At 38.9% G+C, this 21593-nt stretch overlaps 1 protein-coding gene across 2 annotated transcripts in view; it reads left to right on the forward strand.

Annotated features, from left to right (window-relative positions):
• The window catches only part of dagla (diacylglycerol lipase, alpha), a 36040-nt gene that overhangs the window by 10677 nt on the left and 3770 nt on the right, over positions 1-21593 (forward strand). The window contains exons 2-20 of one of the 2 annotated variants that reach the window (XM_023279288.3): positions 4878-4979; positions 5126-5337; positions 5536-5637; positions 5739-5877; positions 6039-6126; positions 7060-7194; positions 7304-7381; positions 8032-8156; positions 8511-8661; positions 10076-10159; positions 11091-11168; positions 11437-11517; positions 11767-11909; positions 15020-15088; positions 15172-15244; positions 15656-15864; positions 16391-16517; positions 20857-21023; positions 21293-21310. In XM_023279288.3, coding sequence (XP_023135056.1) covers positions 4885-4979; positions 5126-5337; positions 5536-5637; positions 5739-5877; positions 6039-6126; positions 7060-7194; positions 7304-7381; positions 8032-8156; positions 8511-8661; positions 10076-10159; positions 11091-11168; positions 11437-11517; positions 11767-11909; positions 15020-15088; positions 15172-15244; positions 15656-15864; positions 16391-16517; positions 20857-21023; positions 21293-21310 — 2174 coding nt within the window. In that variant the 5' untranslated portion in view covers positions 4878-4884. The remainder of the gene's footprint in view (positions 1-4877; positions 4980-5125; positions 5338-5535; positions 5638-5738; positions 5878-6038; positions 6127-7059; positions 7195-7303; positions 7382-8031; positions 8157-8510; positions 8662-10075; positions 10160-11090; positions 11169-11436; positions 11518-11766; positions 11910-15019; positions 15089-15171; positions 15245-15655; positions 15865-16390; positions 16518-20856; positions 21024-21292; positions 21311-21593) is intronic. The other variant, XM_023279289.3, reaches the window with a different exon arrangement.

The raw sequence follows: 21593 nt of genomic DNA on the forward strand, positions 1-21593 counted from the left end.
AGATTATCATCAAAAAGAATAAGGAATTAACAGACAGAAATAAGAGAAGTGTGAAATATTCAAAAGCAGCAGTTATAAATGACTGCATTTGCTTATGTGCATAACTTTGTGACTTTGCAGTCTTAACAGGCATATTAAATTGGACAGATATGCATCACTCTCCCTAAGGATATCTGCTTTGATAGTTGCATAGATTGGAAAAAAATCTCAAATCATATTAGTTTGGGCAGCACTGCCATAAAAAAGACAATGCAATAACCATAAATCTCCCAGTGCATGCTGAAGTCTGTGACCCTGAACAGGATAAGCAGTTTAGAAAATGCTTTAATAGATGAAAGGAGCTGACACTTGCACCTAAGTAGATTTACACTACAAAAACATTTCACTGTTACTCTCTAATCCCATTTAATTCATAATTATGTCACGCTGTTTTTTCCACTGTTAAGACTCTACTGGGAGTTTAAGCCATATCGTAACAACAGGCCTGGAGCAGAGTGCTGATAACAGTCTCCATGGCGGTCTAGTATGTGCTTTCACGTTAAAGAGATCTTCATGATTTTACTGGCCTGATTGTTCTGGCCTAAATGAGATTTGGGGGAAGTTCAGATGTTCATTTATTTTTCTCTCTTATTTCTTTCCTTCTCTTTCCTTCCACTGTCCTCTTTAATGTTGCATCAACCCAGATAGTTTTACAAGTATCTGTGAGCTTACTTCTGTCATATAAACACATTCGTATGCCCTTGTTTCCTTCACTCTCTTGCTTTATATCAAAGATAAGGAGCTGCAGCATATAATGAAAATTCCACTAAAAACTGGTATCTGTAGGGCAACAGTTGTGTTGCAAGTTCTCTGCTTCTTCTGACACATTTGCCTTCAGGATTATTTGTTGTCTTTTCTTCTTTTTTATTGGCTCATTTTCATGAATATTCACTGCGAGAGCCCAAACTCTACATCGGGGTGTCACACCATTTGCTGTAGAAGGCTGAGAGTAAACAGTTTTGCTTTTTTGTTTTTTTTACTAAACACTACCGCAGCTGATTTCACTGTGCGGTCTGTCCTCTTTGGTTGAAAGTCTGCCAATCAGTGAAACCACCTGCTGTGTTGCTTTGATTGGACAAAAAAACCTTCATACTGTCACTTCACTGCTCAGGGTTTGACCCCCTTTTGCTTTGATGATTTGGCTATTTGTAGTCGTGTTCCAACACAGTTCAGGCTAAGTTGCTGTGAAACCTTTTTTTGTGTCACTGAAACACTCAAGGAATTAATTGTCACTGGGCATAAATGGTCATAATTGTGTTCACTTTAAAAGAAGCCCTTTTTTTCTTTTCTTTTTATCCATACAGCGTGTTATTCAAAGACATTGAGGAATTTTGAGCTGTTGAGCTTCTGTCATTTGAATGAAACAGCAGCAGTGTGGCAGTTAGTGAAGTTCATGGGACTGTTGTGTGCATTTAATTACTTAGCTGTGATTTGAGTATGTAGTTCACCGTGTTGTCAAGCATACATGGCAAGTGTCTGTAAGTGCTGGTGGGGCTCTAATGGTGACCACCGCTTGGAGGTGAGCAGCTTGAATTTTCTATTGTGGAAAAGATGATCACAAGACCTCTTTCCCGTTGAATGTAAATTTTCTAACAGTCATAGTCAGCATTTCACAGTCAGGTGAATGGTGGGTGCCTGTTATATTACAGTTATTCACAAAGCAAAAACTAGTTCTACCAGTCATGTCAGCTCAGTAGAAAAGAGAAGAAGTCAATTGTGGCCATGCCCTCTGTTTGTCATTATACGGTATGTAATTAACTTTTAGCTGATGACAGCGCTTGTTAGTTTAGAACAGCCCCATCCAGGTGTGTGACAGATATTAAGTTAGAAGCGTATACAGTAAGTCAGTGGTTCATTTCCTGGTCAGATCTTCACAGTCGTTGATATGGGTGATATGGACAGAAATTATGTATGTTATGAAACCTGTCAGTGTTACTCAGTAAAATACATCTTCCTTGTAAAACATTTGCAAATCCATTTTTTTTAACAATTCTGAAGCCTGAATTGTTTACATCAGTGTTTTATTCCTGCCTTTGCTGGTGCATTGTTGCTTTTTATGGCACGTTACCACAACCAGTAGATTTGTGGAATTGTGTGAAGCTATTGGCAGTAATGTGTACTGCGTCACTGCTGTGCGTATGTGGATGTCTGTGCTCCCTAACTCCCTAACTAAACCAGAAAAAATAATGTGCATTTGCTTCTGTTGAAACTGAAACAATGAATTTTGTTTTATCTGCTCACTAGGTTGTCAGGTCACTTTAATGTCGCTTCTGGTTGTACTTTCTTGGTGGACTTGGTGGATCAAACAAATGAACAGAAAAGAGTAAAAAATTGATGCAGTATTTATAACAATTTCTTACAAATATTGGGTTCCCCCAAAATCTAAATGTACCAGTGTTGGGTGGCACACAAAGTAATATAATATAGAAATGATTAAATTCAGCAATCTAATATTTTTGCATCGAAATATTTGTGTTCAGCCCTAGTCATTCAAAATGGAAGAGTCACAGTCAGTACAATATTGTATTATATTGATTTTCATACAGACATAATTCAAAGCAGTGCAGCTGTTCAGGATCAGTAAGTAGCCACTTGAGAAATAATGAAGAGAAGTGGCGCATGACTGAGAATTAAGGTGTATAAGATGCAAAGAAGTCTGACATATTTTGAGTTAAAACTTTTAATGGCTGAGCATGAGCACAGGATAGAGCTGTTATTTTCCAATGCCAAGCTCCTGAATTTTTTTGCAAGTTTTAAGTCCAGCGGCCTTGGGGAGGGAGGCTCATGGAAATCCATTCTGACAACAAGGTCTCCTGTGTTTCTGTTTGTGTCGCAACACAATACAAGAGGGTTTGTAAAAAGCTACTTCTGAAGCCGATCTGCATAGAGGAAACGCCACTGTTTTTCTGTAATACTCTACACATCCCTACTGAGAGCTATGTAGGAGGTAGCACAAATGCCTCAATGAAGGTTTTTTTTTCTTTGCCTGATTTCTTCCCTCAGAGGTAATTAGGTGCATTCTCACTGAAGTACAAACCATGAACAGTATATTCTCTGCATGAGAAGTGTTTGTTTATATTTTCAGCTTATTTCACGTCATTAGCTTGGCTGGATGGGTACCTATTTTGTCCTTAGTCTAAGATAACTTAAATCCCTCTTCATTTCATGATAATGCGTTAAGCTGTTATATTAAATACATTCAACAGCACTAGTAGTTTGGTATGCAGGCTTAGAATGATTTGTTCCAAGACGATTTAGTCACAGGTGTTATTTTCACAGCAAGTTAATTTTGCTTGGTGGAGATACACAGTTGTTAAGTTGGATTTATGTTGGCAGCTTGCACTGTCACCTTCTTAAAATAACACTCATTAAAGCATACTCCAACTTTTACCTAAAAGCTGGAAATACAAGACGTTCATAGTATCTTGGAACTACATTTACATATAAAGTCCACTTCATTTCTACTAGAGTGAAGTGCAAAACTGCACAAGGAACAAGACACTTAAAGTAAAAAAACAGAAGTGTGAACAAACTTAACAAAGGAATGCCAAATAAAGAGTTTTGCTGCACCACCAAGTTGTCGTTCCAGTACTCGGTCCAATCTGATCATTTGCTATTGGAGCAGAGTTCAATGCACAGTTCCACAGTTTTGTCTTTTTGATCCATTAAATTTAACAACCTGAATTTGGCAGCTTTTGCATTTGTTCATTTATGATTCCACCGAGTTACCCTTACAGTTACAGTGTCATGGAAATGTACTTTATTGCATATTTTCCAAAAACAATTAAACCCCCACATTTACATTCTAACCAGAGAATGATGCATCTATTTCCCTGCTATTGTGTGCAGGCACGATGCAGAGTGAGACTTTAACAACTATGATGACTGTGGTATTTAAGGGTGAATAAAGGAGAGTGCTGCCAGTTGCTCAATAACTGTAAAAATGTTCTGAAACAATACTAAAAAGCAGAGGAGTGTTGGACAGTGACCAATAAGACATCTTAAAATTGTGTTGCTTTGCTTTATCAGTTGCTCAGCTCATCTCTGCACTGTGGTATATACAGTGAGTCGATGGTTTTGGCATGAAGGATGGCCAACTTTTTCTGACAGAGCTGAAAAAGCTTTAAGCAAATATGGAAGAGCCATAAAGGCTGTATCAGCCTGTATCTGCACCATAAGGCCTGCATCAGCCTCTCTGTGGCTCCCTCTCTCCCTACTATTTCCTTCCTACCGTGCCTTTTACAGTTCATTTCAGTTTAGCCTAGAGGCGACTTGAGTAATCTCACAATGCTTTTTCAACAGAGAATGGACAGAGACCCATAAGTGAAGCCTTTCACATAACCATAACCAGTATGGTAACGTCATATAATAAAGCTGAGTTTCTTTCTTTTTTCTTTATTTCTTTAAGTGTCGCATTTTCCCTGCATCCCTTCACCCACTTAGTCTCATCTTCTCCACCTCCCATTATCATTCGCTCCCAGTTAAATTCTATTTTTGTTATTATCCCTCTGGCTCTCTCTTAGTTTTACCATGTTGAGAATTTAAGAAACTGAAAATAAATGCAATAAGTAACTGCCCTGTCATGTAGATTATGGAGAACTTACATAAGATCTGACCTGTTGTTCAGTTCAGAGACGTCTCTGCTGGTATAAATGCACTAAGTGATTGTTGATTATTTATTTGACCTACATGCTGTACTTAAAGGAGTATGATGCTCACTATATAGGACTTTAGGTTAAATACTTACACTTAAAGTGAGTGTAAAGACAAAGAAGCATGGGTTTAAGATGACATCATTTGTCCCTGAAGTTTTCTCTCTCCCTTGGGTTTTTCCACAGGGCAGTGATGCCTGGAATGGTGATGTTTCGGCGGCGCTGGTCAGTTGGCAGTGATGACCTGGTGCTGCCCGCCCTCTTCCTTTTCTTATTACACTGCATCTGGTGAGTCACTGTCTCTTCCACTGTATTGATTTTTTTTTACATGTATATATTTAATGCTTAAATTATCAGTAGGTCTCTAGAGAGAGACATATATTTCACATATATGCGGGAAACATTACTTCTCTGCCTTTGCCTTTCGTATTCAGGTTGGTGGTTCTGTCCGTGGTTCTCTTTGGCCTTCCATATGGCTCAGACCAGTCCTGCTCTGTAACACTGGTGGACCATGGCCGAGGGTACCTGGGCATCCTGGTCAGCTGCCTTATATGTGAGAGCGCCATCATGTGGTTGAGCATGAGGGGCAGCATTCTGTACACACAGCCCAGGGAAGCTGTGCAATATGTCATCTATATACGACTAGGTAAGGCATCCTGGGGCATGTGCTTTTTTTTCCTATTAGCTTCTCTCTTAAACAGGATTATATGTTACTGATCATTAGGATTGAAGGTGGTGGTTGTGAGGATTATTTGATGTTAAATTTGATCAGTGTTTATATTGATTGAACAGATATTGATCATTATTCTCCTCACACCCTCTTTCTCTTTCCTTCTCTCTCCAGCTATTCTGTTGGTTGAGCTAGTATATGCTGTAGTAGGAATTGCCTGGCTTGTCCAGTATTACCAGCCGTGCTCTGATGTCACTGCCAAAAACTTGGCTTTGGGTGAGAATATAAAGGGGAATGTACATGGGACTAAACATTTTAAAAGAAAAGGGATTTGGTATGCTTGAATGTGAATAATTTTTTAAAAATATTTTCGGCAGGAATTGTTGCATGCAACTGGCTAGTGATATTCAGCGTTTGCATCACGCTCATGTGCACCTTTGATCCTACGGGTCGGACTTTTGTCAAACTGAAAGCCACCCGTCGGCGTCAGCGTAACCTCACTACATACACACTCAGGTATTAACTGGCACTCAGATTCTCTATTTGTCTCTCTCTGGCTCTTGTTTTGACTTGACACCAATCTTCTTGTGGGGAAAAAACAGCAAGTGCATATCTTCCTGTTTTTTCCCACAAGTTCAGTCCTGATATTATTGTTTGGTTTTTTTTGTCTTGACTAGACACAGGCTAGAGGAAGGCCAAGCCAGTAGCTGGAGCAGGAGACTAAAGTTCTTCATGTGCTGCACAAGAACCCAAGATACACAATCAGTGAGTCACAACGCACACTTGTCCATTTCCTCTTTACGGTGAAAGAAAATACATAAAGGAGTACATCCAGGAATTTGTCATGCATTGCGTCCAGTGAGGCAGTCATTTAAATAAGTACTGACTGGATTAATCAAGACTGGGATATGCAGTGGTGATTTGCTCAGCTACTTACCAGTGACATGAAGCGTTTAATATAAAATATAAATGTAAAATGAATTCATTTCAGACTAAATCAATTTACAGGCTGTCAGCAAAAAAGTAAAGCTCATGAAAGTTAAAACAAAAAAAAAAGCAATTCTGAAAAATTGTAGTCTGCTTTTAATTAAAGCTAATACTAAGCAAGATATGGTGCCCTGAGTCAGTATGTATAAGTCCAGAGGACAGGTTAGTTCGCCTCAAAACGTTAAACATCACTGTAGCCATGCACAGTGGTATGGTGACTGGTAATGTGCATTTGCTGTAATCCGCAAATAATGCGTCTTCTTTTTGGCAGGGGATATTGCTTGTGAATTTGAGAAGTCATTGCCTCACCATTGGGCTAAATCGGTGTTTCCTCATTTACGAGATTACAAAATTGCATTGGGTTAGAGAGAAATGTCTATCCAACCGTTCACTTTCTGCTGCTGACCCTAGGCAAGATCTTGGTGGCAGCAGACGCAGCAAGGGAGTCCAGACATCCTGCTCTCTAGCAATATTTTCCAGCTCTTTCTGGAAGACGTACTTTTTGTCAGAACATTGTAAGGCACGTTTTCTGTCCTGACACCCTACGTCTTTCTGGCCAGTCTTGCCAGTCATGTGAGGTCTGAACTCAGCATTAGACAGTTTAAACTTTACATGGTGATAACATGTCTTTTGTTGCTTTCTATTGCTTAGTCTTATTTTGATTACTCCGCTTTATCATCACTCTATTATATCTCCTTCTTTTATGTCCAGGATGCGTATTCAGAAGTGGCCAGCCTTTTTGCAGAGTTCTTCAGAGACCTGGATATTGTGCCTAGTGATATTATTGCTGGCCTGGTACTTCTCCGCCAGAGGCAAAGGTCTAAGAGATCTGCAATCCTGGACCAGGTATCGCTACCTGTTATAAAAAAATGTTCAAAAGCTTAAAAAAAAATGTTTAGAATGTATTTAAACTATGTCATGTTTAGATTTCTTTCTGTTTTTTTCTCTTTCAAAGGCCAACAATGACATTTTAGCCTTCTTATCAGGAATGCCTGTCACTCGAAACACTAGATATTTGGACCTGAAGAACTCGGTGAGTTTCTTCTGTGTGATTATTTGACACAACCAAGGTTGACTTGTCATATCCAGTACTAAACCACATGGGAAGTTGACTGTTGTGAAAGTGTAAAAGGTTCATTGTTATAGTAATTTATGAAATGCTGAGTTTCAATAGTGCAACATGCATTTTAACTAATTATTAATACATGTACCCCTGAGTTCTATTTAACCTCTAAGACAGAGAGCGGAATCACTTATAATAGGGCAACTAAAGATTTCACATTTTCTCCAGGAATTAGAGATATTACCATAGGAATAAAGAGAAACTGCAAAACATACATAAAATTAGAGAAGACTTATTCTCAGAATCTCTTAGAAAGCAATTTTGTGTATATTTCACACAGTACATAACAACACTGTATCACATCAATTAGTCCCTTGAGATCTCCTTTTACAAAAGCAGTTCTTCTGCCGTGGTGTATAGTATATTTTTCTACTACTGGTGTGCATGTGTGCACAAACATACCAATGACAAACACACAGCCAAGTCAGTATGTGTTCAACTGAAATAATATTTGAGGATTTGAATCATATCTCAAGATTTCTGAATGTGCTGTTACTCTTATTACGAAGTTGCTCTAATGCAGGCGTGTTTGTCTGTCTGTCTGCCTTTTCCTCTACCAGGCTGAGATGAACATGTACAAAGATGTGTGTTATTATATGCTCTTTGCCCTGGCTGCATATGGTTGGCCCATGTACCTGATGAGGAAGCCTGCCTGTGGGCTGTGCCGCCTCGCCAGCTCTTGCCCGTAAGCACTCAAACATACACCCGCACAGTTTTGATCTGTTTGGTTTTTGTGTCTCTTGAGCCTCTCCAGTGCAGATCAAATTTCACATGCGTCAACACTTGCCAAGTGGTAATCCACTGAGACAATACCACTCTGGTTAGACCCACTCACTAACACATGCAATGTCGAATTAATCACATACTCATATCCAGATTGCCTGCACTGGGATACTAATTTTATCTCTGTAATCTTACCGGTTTACTGTGATTGTCTTATGTCTGTTCTCCCTACTGTTTCTAAAAAAAATCCACCATTGATCTGGTGTATTTTCTCTGCTTGTCCTACTGTTTTCTTGTTATCTTCCTTTCTCCCCAGCTGTACATCAGTGTCTGGCTCTCGGTTGTCTCAATCTGTGACAGTGGAGGAGGACAACTGTTGCGGCTGTAACGTCCTGGCCATACGTAGACACTTCCTGGACAGGGATCTCAAGCAGGTTCACATTGTCTACACATCCTGCCACGATGCTGTGAGTAATCCTACAACCGGCCAACAAGCAGTCAGAGGTGTTTGGACTTTACTTCCTTAATAAAACAGAGGATGAGTGTTGTGTAGCAGTTCAACACTGTCAGGTTTTTATTTTTTTATTGTTAAAAAAAACCACAATATCCTGTTGAGGTGAATTATTCTGCATATAAAGCCCTAGAGCCGTGTATAAAATGTCAGACTTTACATTGGGCTGATGTGCAGTGCTACACATTCCCAAACTAGTAGCTAATTTAGTTTTAGTTTGTAATTCTGGCCATCATTAACATCTGTTTTGATAACACTTTGCTCAACAGTTTAGTTGCTGAGATATGGGGGGGCCGAGCATGAGCTGTTTAAACATCCTCGGCAGTAAGTCTTCTCAGTAGGTGTTGAACTCTGTCAAGTCTGCGCTTTGTCACAAGATTCTGTTTATGACCGTCATGGAAAGAATCTTAAGGTGCAGCTGAAGAGGGAAGTGTCCCCCACTGGTGGCCTCAGGACTGCATTTTTGCTCTCATTATATGAAGCAGTACTGAGTCGTGAATATTTTACTATCATCACAGTGACAAGACGACTTACTCAAAGTACAAATTTGATCATTTGGTCTGAGATCCATCCCTGTGGAGGGAGGGTACCAAACTTTTGCATTAGTGTCATGACGATTATGCAAAGTCTTCCCTCACTATTCACGAGGATGGTAATGCTGGGCATGTTTTAACCACAATAAGTATGTCCATGGCCTGCTCACTTTTGTTGTAAATTTGTCTTACAAAGCTGCTGTATGTTAAGGCAGTTAAGCAGGTGCATAAATATAACTGATTGGCATTATTGTCAACTTCAAAAATATGTCCCAGGTTGGCAAATGATAGTACCAAAATATTTTTAAAAAGACACTTTCCAACAACTTTTGAATTGCAGTAGTCAAGTCAGTATATTGATAGAATATTTAACATCCATTTACAGTGGCACTGCTTTACAGATCAGTTTTAAAAGTCAACATAATTTCCCTCCAGTTAAGCATATGTTTCTCAATTCTGACTCTGTCTGAAAAAAATAGTTAAACAAGTTTTCTAAATACATAGAAAAGTAATTTTTACAATAATTATTTTTTTACATTTTTTTTTTCTGCAGTCAAGCCTGCACGTGAGCCTCACAATGTCAGTGATTTGTAAAACAGAGCACTACTGGCAGAGGTTCACCAGCACTGAGTTTCCATCTATAAATTCTTTGACTAGACTTTGCACTGTGCCAATTTGAAGAGGGTTTGGTGACAATGACTTTAGGAATGTTGGGCTGCTGGGCTGCAAATGAAACTATGAAGCACAGTCACTAGCCCTCTCCTTACATTCCCTGCTCCTCTCACTGTCTAACCAGTTTTTACTGTCCTCTCTGCTTCAATCTGATCTTTCATATAGGTTTATGAAACTCCATTTTTTGTGGCAGTTGATCACGCGAAAAAGAAAGTTGTCATCAGTATCAGAGGAACCCTTTCACCAAAGGTAATTTTTATGCTTCTTGTCATGTTTTTATGATCATATTTCTTCAACTCTCTCAAAGTTTTAGCTGACCCTGCTGCCCTCAATGCCTCACAACACCAACACCTCCAGAGCAGGTGAAGTTCTCATGGTTGAATGCAGTGTTCTCAAACTCCTACACTCTTCATGCATAGAGCAGAAACGTGACTGTCCACTTTCAGGGATAAATGTCCCATCTACTTTTTCTTAACCAAGCGTTTGAGAAAATTACTGTAATGCTTTAAAACTGAATTGAACTAATAGCTAGATGATTCATAATAGTTTTGTAACGCAGGCAATTGGTCTTTTGAAAATAAGTACGCATATTGAGCTTTGCTCCCAACTAGTCAAAACATCCAATTTATCAGTGTAATAAATCTGAATACTTCTGCTGTACATGCAAAGCAGGGTATTACAAATTCAGGTCAAAGATTAAAGAGACATTTGCAAGGTGTTTATGAATATGTAAACCTAAGGGGCCCTAATTAGTATTGTAGCCTCTAAACTGAATCAAATTCAACCTTGCATAATGACGCAAAACATGTTGCTCTGTACCTCACCAGATGTCCAGTGTAATCCCTGCCTTAGGAGGTAATGTGTTATTTAACCAATAATTCAAGAATGGTAGTGATAATTTCTTAAATATAAAGTTGAAGTGAGTCTGGCATATTTCATCTCCATGAGCCTATATAATTCTTTTATAGTCTTATAGCTCTTGGTAAATTAAAGCACAGTTACATAACAATTAATCAAATTTTCAGTTGAAGTGATGAATGGTGTTTTTTATTCCAGTGCCTAGTCTTTTGTCAGTCAGACATTCTTTTCATTTTCTATGTCTAAATTTTCCCCTCTTTCACTTGTACTCTCTGCTTTTGGTTGTCTTCTTAGAATTTTAATTTTGTCTTGTGTGTATCAGGATGCCTTGACTGATCTGACAGGAGACTCTGAACGTTTGCCTGTGGAGGAGCAACATGGGACTTGGCTCGGCCACAAGGTCAGAGGCTAAATGACTCACCTGCAATACATATTCTCCACTGAACAGTCTCCTGAGATTTTTCAGCTTTAAGTGTCTCTGTTCTCCATAGTGCAGCTTCAACAAGTGACCTATATCACAGGTTCCAAAGGTCATTTCAGTTGTTAATAGTAGAGTAATTACTGTGGCTATTTTAATAAGAGATTAATGACACAGACTTCCTGTCCATATTTTGTTCTCTGTCACCATCCTCCCTCCACTGAATCGCTCTCTTTCTGTCCTCTCTCAGGGAATGGTTTACTCAGCAGAATACATTAAGAAGAAACTGGAGCAGGAAATGATCCTGTCACAAGCGTTTGGAAGAGACTTGGTACATGACTCAGTATACTTGACTGTATAAAGAATGACAGGCTCAATAATGAACCTTTTCTAGATTTTGCATTGACACCTTCATTCAAGGTTACACTAACTGTGTAACATTACATTACCATAAACATAGCCTTCGTGTATACAAGTTTGTTTTACAAACAGCAGTAAAAGCAGTTGGTTAAAGTGACTCTTCACTGTGGTTGTTAAAGTGTGCTGTTGTGAGTGTAATGACTCTGTCTTTCTCTCACAGAACAAGGGCACCATGCACTATGGGCTGGTGATAGTTGGGCATTCTCTTGGTGCAGGCACTGCTACTATCCTCTCCTTCCTGCTGAGACCTCAGTACCCTACACTTCACTGCTACTCTTATTCTCCACCTGGTGGCCTTCTTAGGTGAGTCACTCTGTGTTTGTTTATACAATATACAGAAAACTACAAGAGTATCAGTCTTTGAGTTCAAGTACTTTATGTTGAAAGTTATTAAAAGTTTGGTTAACCCATTGACATCTAAAGCCCATGTTTTTGTTTCTAAATTCTACGTGTTTAACCCAAGGTCAGCGGTTTCATACCAGCCTGCTGTCATAGATTACACCCTGGTCAGCACTGTTTACTTACAACCTGGACCTGTAAAACCCTTAGTTTGCTCAGCAGGGTAGTGAATTTCCAGTTCATCTGAAACATTTCCTGCTATGTTTACACTTGAGATTAAACTTGACAATGCAAGAAATACGACTAATTTTTTCCCACTTTAGTTTTGGATATGTGGTGTGGGCCATACTATGAAGGAAAAGAAAAGGGTAAAGCCACTGAGGTGGCTCTCAGTTAAACTGCACCGGAGGAGGTTATGCTCAGAGTTTCAGATTTAAATTGAATGTATAAAGTGTCGCCCTTACACCCATTCTTTTCCTGATGATTCTCTTTGAGTGATACAGATTCTCAGTCTGCAAATATCTGCAAATCTGTTTAGCTGTGTGTTAGTAATGCCACTGAATGAAGCAGTGACAGTAGGCAGACCATATGCATCGTGTTGCCAAAGGAACCCACATACATTCACTTGGTGATTCAGAAAATGTATACCTATGTTTTTATTCATGGTCCCGATTTGCTGCCAAGTGCTGATGTTGCAGCAAACAGAACACAGATTATAAAATTGATTTATCTGTTAGTATTTAGCTCAGAGAATATTCAGTCAGTAGAATTAATTTGACTTTGATTTGGCCAAAACTGAAGTGATTTCCTTGGGACAGCGTCAGACCTAAATACGCTTCTTGATTATCATTTACATATGAAGTTTAAAGTTTAACAGCACTAATGTGCAACAGTCTCGTTGAAAATAAGCAGTCACTGAGTATAGAAATATATTAACTCAGATGATGAACAATTTTCTACCAGAACTCCTCTTTTGCATCATTTGCAGAAAAAGCAATGTTAACTGTAATACATTTTCATATTCTTCATAGCTCTCCATTATAATAACTTGTTCCTCTTGACTGAAATAGGTGGCACAGATTGCTAAAGTAGCTGATATAGATTAATGTTAACCCTAAAATATTTTTAGAATAATGAAAGTAATTGCAAATATGCAGGCATCAGGGACACAGAGCAAACTGTATTTATTTGAATTTGCTACAAACACATTTTTTTGTCAGAAAAGATTTATTATATATTCTCCTATCAGTGTGTGTCACACACTTAGTTTGCACTGTATGTTCATGAACAAACAAGGTGTTAATTTACCTGAACAATATAGTTTATTTTTGGTCTAGTGATTCACAGTGTTCACAGTGTACCAGCATTTTTTCTGCCTGCGCTTGAACATTGTCCATCTCCCTGCCATACAGCATGATGCAGTGTTAGCCGTGTTAGTTATGCAAATTATGCTGAAAGAGAGTTTGCACCAAGACATGACTATATGCTGCAGTGTACCTTTGATATTTCAAAAAAGCCATGGTAAGATAATTGTTATACTTTGATCAGAAGATACAAGATGGGTGAAAAAAATAAAGAAAAGATTATTAGCAACATAAGCACCGCTTTCTTTGGTTATAGGGTAAACATTTATAATATGCTGAAAGTTCATTCGTTTTACAAATATTACTGTTTATTTCATATTAATGTCTCTAACCTACAGCAGTGGATGACTCTGAGACCACCAACAAGTAGCATCCTTTATGTGAATGTTCCTACAAGTCCTATATGACAAGACACAATATTTTTATAAAAACTACCATTCCTTTGTGGGCACCCACAAGCTCCTTTTTCAGAAAACATCCTGCTCTCTTGAATGACTGACAGGTGTGTAGGAGATATGTGTGACTTGAAAACAATAGGAAGATCTCCCCCACACTGTCTCACATACAGTTGACATATCTGACCTTCTGTGTATGCGTGTGTGTGTGTGTGTGTGTGTGTGTGTGTGTGTGTGTGTGTGTGTGTGTGTGTGTGTGTGTGTGTGTGTGTGTGTGTGTGTGTTTGTGTGTGTGTTCATATATATGTATATTTTTTTTCTCAGAATACACACTAACATACTACATACTAACTGCGACAAATAAATGTAAACTTCAACCTTTCTGCATTAATGACACAACTGAATAGTGTATGAGTGCTTCTAATTAGCCATTACATTCCCGTTAATTGACTGTACAGTTGTAACATTGCATGGTTGCTCCTGCAGTCTAGTTTAAGCTGCAAATTCTATTCATCAGACCAAGCAACCCTTTTCCTGTCATTAATGGTTGTAAGCATAAATGCACAGGTTTCATGCTTTTTTGTTACCAAACTCTCCTACAGGGTGCTGTTTCCTCTTGTTCTACAGGCTCCCCAAAATCTCCAGTATACACCATCAAGACTAATTGCCTACATAGAAAATGCTTTGATAAGTGCATTCAAGTACATTCATTATGCACCTGTCTTATTTGCCCTATTCCAAAAGCAGCAATGCTTAACTCCCTTTTCCAGGCACCGCTGATCATGTCCTTTTAGAAATCTTTGAGATCACACTCACGTTTTTTGGTGGGCTGGTCACATGCAAATTTAATGTAGAAATGGAGTTGCTGTTGGATTTGTGTGTTTAAATACTGAGTGACACAAAAGCAAACAGGAAAGTTGTGTCACTTTTTCTGTTTCTCTATTATCTGTTCTGTCTTTACTGTTACTACTGCTATCAACCAAAAGAATGAATGCACTCAAATTTGTAAACCTTTGTGTAGATATGGTCATATAAATACATTCATCAAGCATCAAGCTCAACGGGTTAAGCGGGCGACCCATGTACAGGGGCTTCCCTGACACAGTGGCCTGGGTTTGATTCCCGCTCACAGCACTTTGCTGCATGTCTTTCCCCCCCCCTTCTCCCTCCTTTCCTGTCCGTCTCTGCTGCACCTATCAAATGAAGCTGTAAAAAAGGCCAAAAAAATTTTTAAAAAGAAATGATTGCAGACATGGTTTACATTATTACTCTCTCTGTGTTTATGGTTCACATAATTTTTCTTGTATCTACCCAGTGAGGATGCCATGGAGTACTCCAAAGAGTTCGTCACGTCCGTGGTATTAGGAAAAGACCTGGTACCAAGGTATCTCTTCTATAGTATTTAGTATGCCGAGGTTAATTTCACTTTTCTGCAATCTTGTCACAGCAGCTTTTGGTCTCTCCTAGGCTGGGCCTGTCACAACTGGAGGGTTTCCGACGCCACCTTCTGGAAGTCTTACAGAAAAGTAACAAGCCAAAGGTGACTTAAACTCATGGTACTACACAAGATGACAGACAGACCTGTGCACCATTTCTACTATGAAAGCATGAAAAAAACATTTGACTGTGTTGGCAGCAACCTGCTGTGTGTTTTATCGACTACTGACAAAACACAGCCCTGCTGTTCAAATATTAATGAATGATTAAATAATAATCACATTCAAAACATATTTGCATTTATATCCATCCAAAACAGCAGCTCTTTGTTTTGCATTGATAAAATGAACAGCAGTTTTACTCACAACCTCTCCCAATATCAGTCATCTTTGCTGTAATGAAAGCATCATGCAGTGAAACCCTGGCCGTTGTAGGAAAAACTTACAATATCCAGAAGATAAATTTAGATTCAAATGTTTAAGTTACATAACAGCAATGCATTTTTTCTCAACAGTGGAGGATCATTGCAGGAGGCACTAAATGCATTCCAAAGTCAGAACTTCCACTAGAGGATGATGATCCTCAGTCTCAGCCGGCAGCACCCCCCAGCAGTCGCCTGTGGCTGCATCCCAGTGACCTCAGCATTGCCCTGTCAGCCTCCACACCCCTCTTCCCTCCTGGCAGAATCATCCACGTGGTGCACAACCATCCTCCAGAGACATGGTAGGGAAACAGACTTGAAAGCTGTGGGTAGATTATAGCAATGAAATCCAAACATGTTCTTCTCAACTGCTGCCTTTACGAGTCAGTTCAGTGGTGTCGCTGCTTAAAGCTGGTCTTCCAACAAAATGGAACTTTTTCCACTTTGTTCTGTCTGATCAACAAATTAAAAAGAGCACGGCATTCAAGCGATAGTATTTCTTCCTTGTTCTTTTCCCACATTTATTTTTGTTCCTCTTTGTATTGCACTGTACTAAAACTTGTTAAAAGGTGCTATACAAATAAACCTTCCTTGCATGACATTGAGACATTCTATAATTCACCATTTGGCTTTTCATCAAAACTTTAGTCTATTCTTACTTCCAAAGACTCATTTGTGAAGTGTATCACATGCTTACATGCCGTACGTACATACTTGTATACATGTAGGGTATTTTGAGTAAAAGATTCTGAGGCAAATTACCATGTATATTCACCTTATTTCACCGTAATTAACAGTGTTGTCCTCTCTGTCTCTCTGCCTCTGCAGCTGTGGCCAGGAAGAGCCGACCTATTCAGCTCTGTGGGGGGACAACAAGGCCTTCAATGAGGTCATAATATCACCCGCCATGCTTAATGAGCACATGCCCCACATGGTGATGGAGGGCCTAAACAAGGTTTGTTTCATCTGTGTGCATGGAAATGGATTTTATAAGGGCGAGGGAAAAAATGCCTTTTGTTCTTGATTTCCAACAATGGTTGACTGAATTAATGGATGATTAGCATGTGTGAATTACAACTAAGTATCAAAATTCTGATACATATTTGCAATAAATGTTCATCAAGGGTGAAATCACTCTTTTGATATAACACGTTATGATTAGACATTAGACATTTTTGACATAAAGAATAGAGACCAGATGCTGAATGTAATATAGTATTTCTGGCAATAAAGTCCATCCCAGTTAAAAACTTACAAAAACTGGGATTTAACAAAGTTACGGATCCTGTTTCTACAATGTTGTCATAGAATCTACCTATTATAGTCAGCTAAGAGTAGAGCAGTGTAAAAATACAGAAAACCTACCAATGGCAACATTTGCAGTCATAAAAAGGCAAATGTTACTTAATAAAATAGAGACTAGAACATCTAGTAGTTATCAGGCCACAGCATAATATACAGTTTATATATTTGTCTATTTTTCCCACTGAATTTGTTCAGGTCATTAAATCTTACAAAGAACTTTCACAGTTACAGAAAAAAAGTCATGTGAAGATGAGTCTTAGCAATCAAATGGAGAAATATCATATATATTAGTTGCTATGATATCTTTTCATTAAAAATTTAAGAACTGACAATCACAAAGAACTACATAGGTAATCATAATTCAGTGCTATTCAGTGTTAAAGTTCTGAATTTCTTTAGAGGCATTTTGAAAGATTTAATCTGACTCCATTGTTAATTAATGCATGTGACCCATCATTAACCCACAACTTACAACACCTTTGTTTTCTCCACATTGCTCCTGTCTCAAAGCATGGGAACTGCTCACTCGTGGTTGGTTTCGTGGTCTTCTTCTTTATGAGTGTATTCTTCGTGGACGCTGACCATCTGTTTTGATAACAGGGTATTATGGTGTGATTTTGCATGTGAAGGATCCGCTCTGGGGCTTGCACTTTCTCGTGGATGCAGAGTTCATGTTGTATGTTTGTTCATGTTTGTATACAGTGTGTTTTCACTTGGGTTTGCCTCTGTCTTTGTGATTCAGACCTGTGCCTCTGGATGGATGTTTCTGTTTGTTCTGTTTGTGTGTGTGAACTGTGTGTTTATGTATGCTGTGCCTAGTATGTAGTATGATACCTCTGGTGTTTCTGCAGGTACTGGAACCATTTTGTCCCCTGTCTGAGCAGGAAAACTTGGAACCAGAGGAACTGGAAGTCAGTCTACCTACCTGCAGTACCACTGTGTTTTTTGCCTCAGAAAGCGAATTGAACTGTAGTCCTCCTTCTGATTCCTCATCTACCCCCCACAAAGACCTGCCATGCACTGATTCCCTCACAGAGACTGAGGCTGTCCCTGTTCCTCTGACTGCCGTTGCTTCTCCTTCTTTTCCAGATGCTGAGTCTGTTCTTCCACCTCCTTCTCTGTCAGACTGTACTTCTATCCCTCAGCCTTGCTTGGTGTCTGTCCCTCCACTTTCTAACAGCCTTTTGAGTCCTCATGCAGAAGCACTTCCAGCTGAAGATGATTCAGGCGTTCCACCACAACCCCAATCAGAACCACCAATCTCTCACCCTTGTGAGGATGTGATTGCTGCTCCTCTCTCTGAAATCCTTTCTGATGAGTCTAATTGTGCTCAGATAGAAAATCCTTCTCTCAAGATAGTAGCATCGCATAGCTCTTTGCAAAATAATGAGGACAGTAGTGTAGAGGAGCTAAACAGCCTTCCTGAGTCTGTTGTATAAAGTTGATCACGCTCAGTATTAGACTCAGCCTGTGCACAGCACAATTGTAAGTCAAAATAGTTCAAGCAACTACTGTCATGGTGATCCTAAGAGAGTGATGTCATACCCATAAAATTCAGTATTGAAGACATTTTGTCTGATGCGAAACTCTAAATTTGGTGCCAGTCTTTGCACGAATGCCATCTTAAAAGACTGTTACCAACAGTTAAAATGTCAGTATAGAGGAAGTGGAGAGACCCTGCCATTTCTTCCAGTTAACTAAGCCACAAAAGACCAGGATGCAAAGCAGCTCAACTGGTATAGCAGTTGGGAAAAAGTGGGAAAAGTCCACTTCTGCCATTCCAGCTGGCATAATTGTGCTTTCCACTTACACATAAACTATTGGCTGAATGCAACAAGTCCAGGCGTTCACAGTGGAAGCTATCAAAAAGTGGCCTGAGGGAAAGCAGGGAGAGTGAAACTCAGCGAGTGTGAGCAAAATAAGTTCAGGTGGTGAATTTTTACACAACTGTAAGATAAGTATTAACAGTAAATTGCGCCAGGAGTATTACGGGTTAATGATGTATATAACAATACAGGAGTATGTAAATCCTTTGAACCTCAGTGTCAAAAATCACGTTTTACATTCCTGCATGATCAATCCAAACTCACCTGCTCTCTTTTTCTTAATGAGATTCATCATCCAGCTTTCCTTAAATCAACCCTTCATTGTTTTCCATTCCTCTCAGCAGCAGTACATTTGGTCAAGTGCTTTGGCTTGAACTTTCTGACCCTATTCCTTAACCTAACAAGTTTTCTTTGTATTCACAAAGTTTCCATGGTAACCTTATTTCTTCCACATTAACTGCTCTGTCTTCCTTCTTGGCTGGGTTTTTCAGTAGCTGCAGCTCTTCTTTCTGGATTTCTGTCCCTCTTTTTGGTTTTTCAAAGCGCAAATTCAGCTTTTCCACAGTTATAATCCCCTGAGCAAACTGTCAATAACTCTTCAGCAGCAGATGAAGTAACGAGGGGGAACAAATGTGTAAATATGGAGTACTCTGCTCAGCTGCAAAATTGCTGCTCACAGCATCCAATTTTCTCTTGTTAGTGACTTGATACAATGGAGGGCTTTCAGTAACAGCATTCTGAAAACTGGAAATCTATTTTTATATCCTCTACCATACACTTTATAATGATGTCTTTCAGTGTGTTCTAATGAACTATATATGTAATGTGAATCTGTGACTGTTGGAATTGCAGTACATTATTACTTCAATCAAAATTCCAAGTGTAAAGTTATGTTTATATATTTTCGTGATCATTTATTGGTCAATGTGCCTATATTCGCAGGTGATATGTTTGATATCGTTGGTGCCAGATGTGTGCAGCAGTTTATCACTTGCACCAGTCTTGTCCTAATGTATCATTGGTGACACTCACCCAAGTAACAAAAGCATGTTGTCATTTGTGCCCATAACCATCTGCACAACCCAAACATAATAAACATGTTTGTTTAATGCCATTTTTAACATACTGAACCTGTCTGTAAAATTTTCTGTCTTTGTTTACATTATTTTCCAATTTATCAACCTATTGTCACTTGTGTTATGTTTTTTTAATGTCAGTGTTAATGTCCTCTCACTGTTCCACTTGTTTTCATAATGTTATGTTTTACATCATTAAAAGTTAACCAAATATATGTAATTGTGTGCTGATGTGATTTGCCATTAGTGTTTTTTCTGTTCATGTTCATATCGGTTAACATAACACACTTCATATTCTGTGAGAAAAGTGTTTTGTAGAATATTTTTTTTATTCTTTTGTTGTTTGTTATTCCTTATCATGGGTGTTATGTGGGTCTTGCGTGGTTCTTGCTCAGGCGTAGTGGTTCTGACGTGGGCGTTTAATTTCATTTGCTCACCTTTAGACTGCACTTACATTCATCTGGCATATACTACTTTTTCTACACTATATTATTAGATGTAGTCATACTCTATGTGCTGTTAAATATAGCTGGGCTGGTTCCTTTGATAATGTCACTGAAAACCAATATATTCCTACTAAGGTGGCCTACTCATTCGATATTTATTGTGCTTGTTCCAGATAAATATCGCTAGTCTGTATGGATTATTGCTGATTGTGTGTGTGTTGATGTTGCATTCCCAAACTTTTAATGGCTAAACACTGATCTACTGATTTGCCTAAGCCTTCTCTTTTTTTTTACAACCTGCTGGCATAGAAGAGAAATATCATTTTTAACCTATTTCTGCCTTGTGTCAGTAACATGCAATACATGCATTCAGTTTTATGAAAACAATTTAAAAAATATTAAAATGAACAACGTCAGTAGGCATCTATATTTATTGTATCTGTATAAGTAAGCATTTTTTTGGTTTAGTAATTTAGAAGAATTTTATCTTCTAATATATGGATGCCACATTATTTTCTCAGAGCTGAGCTCGTGTATCATTCTGTATGTTAATTCTTAGCCCTAATACACATCCTCTTTGCTCTCATCGTGCATTTATCTGCCAAGTCATGCATCTGTGTATACCTTTGTGCTTGTGACAGGTTCTGGAGAACTATAACAAAGGGAAAACTGCTCTGCTGTCAGCAGCCAAGATCATGGTGAGCCCCACTGAAGTGGACTTGAACCCAGAGACCATGTTCGTGGATACATCAACAACCTCTCAGCAGCCGACGCCTACAACCCACCACCGCAGGAACAGTAGTGTTCGGTTAGTACAGCAGGCACCGCTGTGGGTGTGTTGGAGCCTAAAAGAATATATAAAGCAGCTTGATCCTCTGTATATTCAGTTTCCCCTTTAACTCAGTATGTAATGAAGTGATTCTCATCCTAAGCTGTAGGGGTAATATTTGGGACATGTTTAAATAAACTATATAGCCAGTACTAAAAAAAGACTACTGCTACTAACTATTACTCTATTGTTTTCTCAAAATCATCATTTCTGTCTGTTCTGTTTTGTTTAAAAAAAAAAAAAAAAAGACAAAAACCATTGTCACGGTAAGCAAAGCATGCTAATACTAATTTTGCATAATGTGCTCCCTTCTCTCATGCACGCATGCACGCTGTCTGACCACAAGAGCTGTTGAAACGTATGGTAGTATTCAGTTCCCACCTCGCCCTCTCTGGTTTAACCCCTGTCTACAGTCAGTGTGAAATCCTGGTGGTGATGGTTCAATTATGATATTAGCTCTCCTGTATTAGATGCTAATACAAGAGCGTACATGCACTAGGACACACTCCTGGCCTCCCAGTCTTTCCCTCTCCCTGTTCTTTCTTCCAT

The sequence above is a fragment of the Amphiprion ocellaris genome, chromosome 1 (genome assembly GCF_022539595.1).
Source record: "Amphiprion ocellaris isolate individual 3 ecotype Okinawa chromosome 1, ASM2253959v1, whole genome shotgun sequence".
NCBI lineage: Eukaryota > Metazoa > Chordata > Actinopteri > Pomacentridae > Amphiprion > Amphiprion ocellaris.